This window comes from Mesoplodon densirostris, chromosome 2 (genome assembly GCF_025265405.1).
Source record: "Mesoplodon densirostris isolate mMesDen1 chromosome 2, mMesDen1 primary haplotype, whole genome shotgun sequence".
Classification (NCBI taxonomy): Eukaryota; Metazoa; Chordata; class Mammalia; order Artiodactyla; family Ziphiidae; genus Mesoplodon; species Mesoplodon densirostris.
In genome coordinates, this window is record NC_082662.1 from 116,033,620 (window position 1) to 116,042,690 (window position 9,071).

Sequence of the window (9,071 nt, forward strand, 5' to 3'; positions counted from 1 at the left end):
CCTCTCTGAGGGTTCCCGTAGGCCTGCTAGGCCTCAGTTCTGGACTTCCCCTTCTCACTCGCCCCTGGGACAGGGCAGGGGAAGGGGGGGGACACCCCAGGATCCTCAGTCCACAGTCCTCCAGCTTCTTCCTTTCTCCTTAATCCCTTTCTTTGTTTGACTCTGCCGGCTCCCCCGAGGGGGAGGGGTAGAGGGGAGAGGGAGCCCCGGGAGTGAAATCCAATCTACTTGCAGGGCCCCAGAGGGACCAAGTTCCCCTAGCCCCTGTCTCCACGATCCATCCCAGGATGCTCCCCCGGAAAAGCAAATGACATTCCTCCCCAAAAAAAAAGTGGGGGGAAAAAGGAACGTAAACCCGAACATATATTAAAAACACTTTTTTAAGATTTAACTCTGAATACAAATGTATTTTTTTCTTCTCTCCCTACATATATTCTAAACCTTCTAAAGTTTTTTTATTTTTTTTAAGGATCACTTTATCATAAAATAAAATATCCTTTTCATATAATAAATTACCTAATAAAAAGTCTTTTTTTCATATTAGCCCAGGTTCTTTGCTACATTTATACGGTAATAAACGCCTTTATTAAAATAGAATATTAAATTATAAAGAACTGCTTTTTTTTTTTTTTTTTTTTTTTTTTTTTGCTATTTTTGTTTTCTCTCCTCTGTGTTGGTCACCTATCTCACTCCCTCTCACGCTCTCTTTCTCTCCTCTATCTTGTCTCTCACTATGTGTTTTGCGTTTGTTTCTAGGTTTGGCTCAATTAGTAAGAGTGGGATTGAATTTTCCGAGCCCCCTAGTGTAACAGTCTTCTGCCTTTGTGGGTAGAATGGAGAGGGGGAGGGGGATCGACAGACAGACATCCCATCTTCCCACCCCCCTCCCCACCCCGCCTCGGCGACCGAGGGGTGCCCATTTGGTTTGGTTTCTATTGTACAGACATCTCAGGATGGCTCACATATATTGGCGGGAAGGAGGGAAGTTGTCACAGGCCAGTTTTCCTGGCTGTGACCTCCTTCCGCTCCCCTCCCTGGCTGGTGGTCTGGAGGGGAAGGCTGAGGAGAGGTGAGTTAATTCACAACAGGAGGAAGGAGAGGAGGAAATCCCCTCTGTACCCCCATCCCTGCACCCCCTCTCCATCCAGGAAGAATGGGACTTCGGAGCTTAAGTGCTCAGAGATCACTTAGAAGAGTCCCACCCTACTATATACAAGAATCTCCTAGGACCCCCGTGGGACTCCCATCCCCCATCCTCTCCTGGCCCGGCCAGCGGAACCCAGGAGGGCAGGAGGCTGGTGGCTGCCCCAGATGAGCAGTAGGGAAGCAGCAAAGGGGGTGCAAGGCCTAAAATCATACATGATTCTCAGAACAGGCCCTGCTGTACCCCAATCCTGCTTGGCTCTGGATTGACCCCTGTCTGAAGACCTGGTCTCTCTCCTCAACCACAATGAGTGAGACAGAGACTTCATGATTAGCGTGCTAATAAGGGTTCAGGTCAGGTCCAGAGAGGGGCGCATGGAGTGGGGCACTGCTGGGGAGGAGGAGCAGCCCCTCGCCCCAGCAGCCTCTCCTATGGCCTCAGGCCCTTTCCTGCTCAAAACTGCAGACACACTACCCTGGCTCTCCCCCTCCCACCACCAGAAAATCCAGCCCAAGAACTGTTCCCTAAATGTAATGCCCCAAGATGATAAAGGTGGAGGTTTGACCCTTTATGTAACCCAGTATTGGTCCCCTCCTCAAATTTTCACTGAGAACGGGGATACATTCCATCAAGAATTTGAGGTGTTTCTTTGGAGGAGTAGGAGAGAGGGCCTCCGGATGTCCGAAGAGGAATTAGGGGGGACCATCAAATTGTTCTTCCCCCTACTTCTCCCCAGGGGGATAGTGTCCCCAAAGCTGGGCTGGAAGGAGCAGGAGGGAGGGGGGAGAAGGGAAGAAAGAGCAAGAGCAAGACAGGGCTGGTTGTGACAGCCAGCAAGGGGAAGCAAAGAGGAGAGTTGGGGGAGAGAACAAAGGAATGAGGAAAACCCAAAGGGAAGAAAGATGGGGAGGAGAGAGTGGAGGGAAAAGCTGCAAGGGGCCGAGGAGCACCCCCTCTCCAGATTCCTCTAGCCCAGCTTTGTGGGGATAGATGAGTTCTGAGCCCTTTATTGGTTGACATACTTCCTCCCCTTCCCCCTTAGAAAATCTATCCCGACTTCCAAAAGGGCCCCAACCCCCTTATACTGCTGGAAACCCAGGAACAGATTCCCAAACAGGATATGGCGGTGGAGGGTCTAAAGGGTCGTGGTTGGAGGTCAGAGGTCAGGACCAGAGGGCTTGGGGATTGTTAGAGCACCTCTAGATACAGATGGTAATTCTCCCTCTCCCTTTCCCCATCCCCTCCACAGAGGAAAGGGTAGTGTGACACACGTAAGGGTAGGTGGAGAGAGGGTCAGGATACCTTAGCGGCCACCTCTGGCAAAACAAAAGTTTCTCTTAGCTGCTTCCAGACTGAAGGGTGTGTTGAGGTATCAGAGTTGTAACTCTAGTAAAATTTCCGGCCTGGCCCCCTCCCAACCTTTCCAGGACAGGGTGACCAGAGGCTCTGAAAGTGGTCCACCCTCCAGCCACCATCGCCTCCCCTACCCCCTCCCCAGAGAGCGAGTATCTCTAAGCACCTTGCCCCTCAAATCACTGATTTCCAAAAGGCCCTAGTGGAACACAGCTCCAAGAAGGGCCCCTGGGAGGTGGCCCCAGGAGGCAAGGGGCAGGGGGCTTAGGAAAATATTCGGATGGCTTGCGTGGCTGTGATGTGGCAGACGGGACACTCCGGGTCCGTCCTCTCGCAGATGCGTACTGCACACTCCATGCAGAACAGGTTGTGTCCGCAGGGCACGAGTGCGGCAGTCACCTCACTCTCGAAGCACACCATGCAATCCCGCCCGCCGCCGGGGCTCCGCAGGCCGCCCCCCCCAAGTTTAGAGAAGCCCTGGAGCGGCTCTCCCGGCGGGCGTCTAGGGAGTCCTGCCAGCTCAGGCCCCGCAGAGGCGGAAGGAGAGCGGTGCGCGCCCGGGGGCCCAGCGCGGGCCTTGGCGGAAGAGGAGGAGGAGGAAGAGGCGGAAGAGAAGAGCACCGAGGTGGGCGTGGCGTTCTCCTGGCCCGCCCAGAGAGGGGGGCTAGTCTCCGCCACCCCGTAGTACACGTCCTGCTTGCCCACGCCGTAGCCGGGAAACAGGTACCCGCCGTAGCCAAAGTCCCCTCCCTGCTCTCCCAGGCGCGGGGCCTCAAAACCAGAGTCCACTCCACACTCGCCGATGCAGCCCAGACTGTTCTGCCTGAAGGTGGAGAGGGGCTTGCAGCCAGGCGGGTGCACCCGCCAGGCCTCGGAGTAGCGGCTATCAAGCGCGGCGTCGGGGCTCCCAGCCAGGAAGTCGTTTTCATTGTTGTACTCGAGGATCTTGCCTGTGCGGACCGCGATGTGCGTCTCGATCTCCTCGCGCGCACGCTCCACGTTGCCCGGGGCACCGGTGATCTCGAACACCGGGTCTCTGTCCCTGCTTGGCGTGATAATGTACGTGTTGGTCTGCTGCTGGATGCGTTTGATGGTTGCCCCCTTGGGGCCCACCACCAGCCCCACCACGCGGTAGGGCACCCGCACACGAATAGTCACTTGGCCGGGCAGAGCAGGCGCCACGCCAAAGGCGGCGCCCGACTTGTTGCGGGAGGCCCGGATCATGGAGAAGTGCTCAGCTGCTGAGATGATTTCACGTCGCGCTGTGGCCACGTCCTCCCGCCGCCCGGTCACCATGAACACTGGCTCCTCGCCTCGCACCGGTGTCTTGATGTAGGTGTTGGTCTTGGCCCTCAGAGCCTTAATCTTGCAGCCTGGGATAGGTAGGGAAGGGAAGAGAGAAAGAAACTCACCGGGCAAGAAGGTTTGTGCTGAGTCCAACAAGCTCCTGCTCCTACTCAGATACTCAGCCCCCCAGGAACCTCTGTCTACCCTTTGAACCCCGCCCCCCCAATCCACCCTAACCGGAACAATTCACTCATCGTATCTTAAATCTACCCAACGTCTCTATCAACCATAGATCGCCAAATGTCCCAACTTTCCCTTGAATTCCATTCAGGACCTCCAAATTCACGCACTCTTTGAAATCCTGAAATAATCACTGACCCTCTAGACAAGGTGCTAACCTCAGACCTACTCACTAACTCCTCTCCAGCCATGAGCCGTTCCCACAATTTCTCTACTGATTTCTGGCTACTCAAACTTCCAAATCACTTAATCACCCCACCCTGCCCTGCAACTGCAATCTCCAATCTGTCACTGACCTTGATCTTTCCTCAGAACTGCAATGGACCCAGCAACCCACAATCTACTCCTCACTTGATCTCCATGCCTTAAAAGTGTCCTCCAGTCTACTCTGGGACCACTGACCCCCAGCTGCTCCCATACCTTCCACCATGAGTGTCTCTCAGTGGGTCCCAAATTCATAGCAAGTTTTCAGCAACTAGTGGAGTGTGGGAGACTGGGAAGGGTCTGAGAATCAGAGTTTCAAGAGGGAAAGGAGGATAATGATGTGTAGCACCTGACCCCATGGACACTCCTGCCACCCTGTCCCCTGGGGGCAGGAGAGCCAAGATGGGCTGGGGGCTGAGTAGGGTGGGGAAGAAGGTGTTCTGGACCTGTACTCTTGCTTTGAAGAAGGAGTGGGTTCAAGGTGGGAGGTTGGGGAGAGAGGCAGAAAGAGAAAGGAGAAAGGCCCAGACAGAGGCAAAGAGGGAGAAGGGGAAAGAGAAAAGTGAGGGAGGCTGGGATGGCCACACTGCAGTTTAAAGGTGGCAGACCTTGATGGCTGAGTGAACAAGCCTCTCTCCTCCTCTCCCACTTCCCTCTCCCTGCCCCTAGCTTCACACAGAACCTCAGAGACTCACATGCTTTCTCGAAGCACACATGCTACGTGAGTTTGTGCGTGCGCGCACACACACACACACGGACCTAGGAGCCGTGATGCAGTGTGCCTTTATCTAAGTAATACTTCTGGTGCAAACCTAATGTACACTTTCACATACCCCTCTCTCCCATACACACAGATACCCTGCATTTCAACCTTTCATCCATCCCACTCTTCCATCCCCATCATCCCCAGCACACAAGCAGCACATTCCTATACACACCTGCCCACAACTTTGGTCCCCATTCACATTTAGACACGTTCACACCCCTCTCCAGATACACATTCACCATTCCCTTCCTCACTCCCCAACCAACGCCAGTGGTCCTAGTTTTCTGATTCTACCCCAACCCTCCAACCACAGGCCTGGGGTGAGCTCATCTTTTTTTCCCTCTCCTTCCTCCACTCCAGATGGCTTCTTCTCCAGATTGGCATGTGGGAGGAGAGAGTGGGTTGGGGGCAGCTCTCCTCACCTTCAAGAGACCTCAGGAAGGAGAATTTGCTCCTCCCTTTTTGTCTTCAGACCTCTTGGCAGCTGAGAAGTCCTACCTGTTGTCCAGCCCACATCCTTGCTGCTTTAATGTCAGTCAGTAAATGATTGTTCTATTTGTGAGGCATGGAGGGTTAAGGAACAGTGAAGCCCCTTCTCCTACAACTTCTAATCGCATGGCATCTGATAGGCATAGGGGTTCTGGCTCTAAGTTTTGAGCCCATAAACTTACGCGAGAGCTAGGTGTCTTTAGGGATTGGAGTTAGGGTGAGGAGGACAGGCCGGGTATAAAACTAAGGAGAAAAGCTAGAGGCCTGGAGGTGCGGAACTGTTGGTGGACCTCGTCCTGGGTTTCGCAACCCTGCAGAAGCATCTCTTGAAGGGAAGACCCAGTTGGCTTCACCTTCCTAGAGGTCAAATAGAGGAGCACTGACACTGCAGCAGGAGGAGGGAGGTTAGACAAGAGAAAGGACTTCCATTTACTTAAGGAATGAGGGAGAGGCTTATCTTCTCTGAATAGGAGAAATCCCCCTACTTTTATGAGAGACAGGCCCATCTGATGCGGAGGCAGAAGAGGAAAGAATGACTCTATGAAATTCCGGGGCCTCCCAAGACCACCCCCGCACCCAAGAAAAGATATCAGTGTCCCCACCCAATTCCAGGGCTCTGGGTCCCTAGTTTCTGGCAACAAGAGGAAATCCAACTTTTAAAACCAGAAATCTCAAGAGATGGAGTGCCCAGGAGGATGAGGGCTATGCCTGGGAGTGGCATCTTCCCCTCCTCCATTCTGGATCTCCCTGCAAAATCCCCCCAACCCCCCCGCACTTCTGGTAGATGAGGTGAGATGTGGAGTAGGGGCCCTCCTGGCTTGCCTCCCCTCTTCCCCGGCCAGCAGCCGGCCTCCTCCCTCACTCCCAGCCGGAATGCAGCTCCTCTATTGTTCCCCACTGTGGGACAGCTCCTCCCCTGCTCCTCCCCCACCCCACACCTCCCCAGCCCAGCCCCCTAGCAATTTCCAAATCCCACCCCCCAACTCCCCTTTGGGAAACTGGGAGAGGGAAGGGTCCCCAGGATCCCGTCTGCTTAATCTGGACCCTCACCAACACTCCCACCCCCACCCGCCCAGGGATGCTGGAGCGGAGGAGGGTGTGGTATCAGACATACTACACTGGATTAATTCTACACCCACACCCCCCTCCCCCCAACAACACACCCAGACACATGCCCTCCAACAAATCTCCAGGTGAAGGTTTCTTACCCCCCAGCATGCCCTCACCCACTCCGTCCTACTCTCTCACTACCAGAGACCCCTCTCCAGGCCTCTGGCCCCTTGCCGTGGCCAGCCCAGAACAAAAGCCTGAGAGGGAGGAGGAGAGGTCCACACCAGGACGTGGCACTTCACTGGAGGCGCCCCTTCCAAAACCCCATAGACCATTCAACTTTGGTGTGTGGGTGACCACAGGACTCCCTCCTCCGAGCAGCCCCCCTTTCCCACCTCACCCCCAGGCTGGGACCCTCCCATGAGCCACACCCCCTTCCATTCCTACACTCAGCCCAACAAAGAGATAGATACTCAGTCTGGCTTCCCAGGCTAGGTCTCCCCCAAAGTCTGTAACTCCAGGCGGCTGGGGGTCCCAGGGGTGCCCCCTCCCTGAAACCACTAGCAAATGCCGGAGTTGGGGCTTCTGAGTAACTCTTTGCACATTCCACCAGCTTTTCTGTCTACGAGTGGACACCCCCTCCGGACAGCCTCCCCGGATTGGAAGACCGATCCCCCTCCCTTTTCCCTCTCTCCACGAGAGGATATTTCTTTGTCTAAGGGCAGAGCCCTGGGGGAGGAAGGATCTGGAGAACAGTCCCAACTGGGGGGGTGGGGGTAGCAGGGAACTTTGTGGCACTTGGAAATCAGGGTAGGGGGCGGGTCCCCCTTTGTGGGGAAGGGACAGAGCCAGAGGCGGGCAAGAAGGGAGGAAATGAACTTTCCGTGGTAGGGATGGGGTGCCCCCCACTCCAATCCCTCTCCACGGTCCCGGCGCCCGCTTACCTTGCCTGCCCACGATCTCGGCCACGTGCTCGGAGGTGGGCACGGGTACACACTCGGTGGTGTTGCTGCTGCCCTTCAGGCGCAGCTCGGCCTCTTTGTAGAGAGCGCAGAGCTTGGCGTCGCTGGCCCCTTTGGGGGCGGTGGGGGGTTGGGGCGTCTGCGCCGCGGGGGCCGCCGTCGGGGCGGCCGGGGGCGCCGCGGGCGGCGGCGGCGGGGCCGGCTGCGGGGGGGCGGCCGGCTGCGCGGGGGCGCCGCCCCCCCCACCTCCCCCGTCCTCGCCCGCCGTGGGGGCGGGGGGCTCCCCCAAACCCAGGAGGCAGAGTTGATCGAGAGCCAGCTGAAGGGCGCGCTCGTCTTCCAGCAGCCCTCGGTCCTTAGCGCTTCCCCCGAAACATCCTAGTTCTCCAAAGCCCCCATTTCTTTCCATTATTCCAGATACCACTAGACTAGGCATGGCGAAACAAAAGCTGGGGGAGAGAGAGAGAGGGAGAGAGAGAGAGAGAGAGAGAGGTGGTGGAAGGGAAAAGAGGAGAGAGGAGGGGAGGGGAGAGGAGAGGAGGGGGGTGTGTGGGGAGGGGGGAACAAAGAACTGGGGAGGGGGGAAGAAAGCGAGATAGAAAGATAGACCCTCCCCCTAAGCCCCCCTCCCCAAACACCCTGTAACCCGACTCCCCTCGCCCCAGCCCCCAGGGTGGGGGTGGGGGGAAAAAGAAGCAAAACCAAGAAAGCAGATCTCCTCTCCTCTCCGGGGGTGACGGGGGGCGGGGGGCTGCGGGATCTCTGCCCCCACCCCTCCCGCCTCGGTCCCAGGAGTCTCTAGACCCCGCCGTCCAGACGCCCCCCTTAGGCTCCCGCACCGAGCCCCAGTCCAGGAGCGGCGCTCTGTGGCCCCCAATAGAGCCCAGCCCCTTCCAGCGCTCAAACTCTTTTGTTTTAAATGAACTGGATGGAGCAGCATGGAACTGACGGGAGGGGGGCGCGCCGGGGGCGCCCGGGGCATGCCGGGAGTTGTAGTTTCCCGCCCTCGGGGGGCGCGGGGACGAATTCCTTGACCCGAGGAAGATATGGATGTGCCTTCGGTCTTTACTCGCGGCTGGGAGGCGAAGCTGGGGGTGGGATGGAAGTCAAGGTCCCTCATTTTTCCAAGAGGCGGGCACCGGGAGAGGAGTCAGTGTACAGAAACGGAACATGTTGAAAAAAAGCTAATGGAATGTGCCCCCCTCCCAAGACGGGCTCCTTCCCGATCCGGGCAGGTCTTTGGTCCCTCTTTCTTATGGTAATGAGGGGGGGCGAGAGGGCGGGGAGCGGTCCCGGCTGGGTCACTGCGGCTTTCTGTCGCTCGCTCTCGCTCTCTCTCTCGCTCTCGCTCTCCTCCCCTCTTCCCCCTCCCTGCCGCGCTCCCTCTCCGCTCTCCGCTCCCCCCTCCCGCTCTCCCAGAGTCGATCCCGGCTCTGGGCCGCGGGGAGAGGTTCTCCGCAGAGCAGACAAAGCCCGCAGCCGCGATGCGGGGAGAACACGGCTCTGCGCGCTGGGGGTGCCGGGATGGGGTGCCAGGTTGGAGGGTGGGACCCCTTGGCAAAAGACGGGGTCCCCT

General features: G+C 57.1%; 1 protein-coding gene across 1 annotated transcript; it reads right to left on the reverse strand.

Annotated features, from left to right (window-relative positions):
- Positions 1-551: 551 nt before the first annotated feature.
- Positions 552-8,398, reverse strand: MEX3A (mex-3 RNA binding family member A). The gene is made up of 2 exons (XM_060090730.1): positions 7,478-8,398; positions 552-3,870 (listed from the first exon to the last, which is right to left on the reverse strand). Exons 1-2 carry the CDS (start codon positions 7,929-7,931, stop codon positions 2,762-2,764), a joined length of 1,563 nt encoding a protein of 520 aa, XP_059946713.1. The 5' UTR covers positions 7,932-8,398; the 3' UTR covers positions 552-2,761.
- Positions 8,399-9,071: the final 673 nt, after the last annotated feature.

Bases quoted from the DNA above. Each gene is read 5' to 3' on its own strand.
- MEX3A (XM_060090730.1), bottom strand. From the start codon at position 7,931: ATGCCTAGTCTAGTGGTATCTGGAATAATGGAAAGAAATGGGGGCTTT. The intron at 3,871-7,477 runs GTAAGCGGGCGC...TACCTATCCCAG, and splicing joins CGAGATCGTGGGCAGGCAAG to GCTGCAAGATTAAGGCTCTG.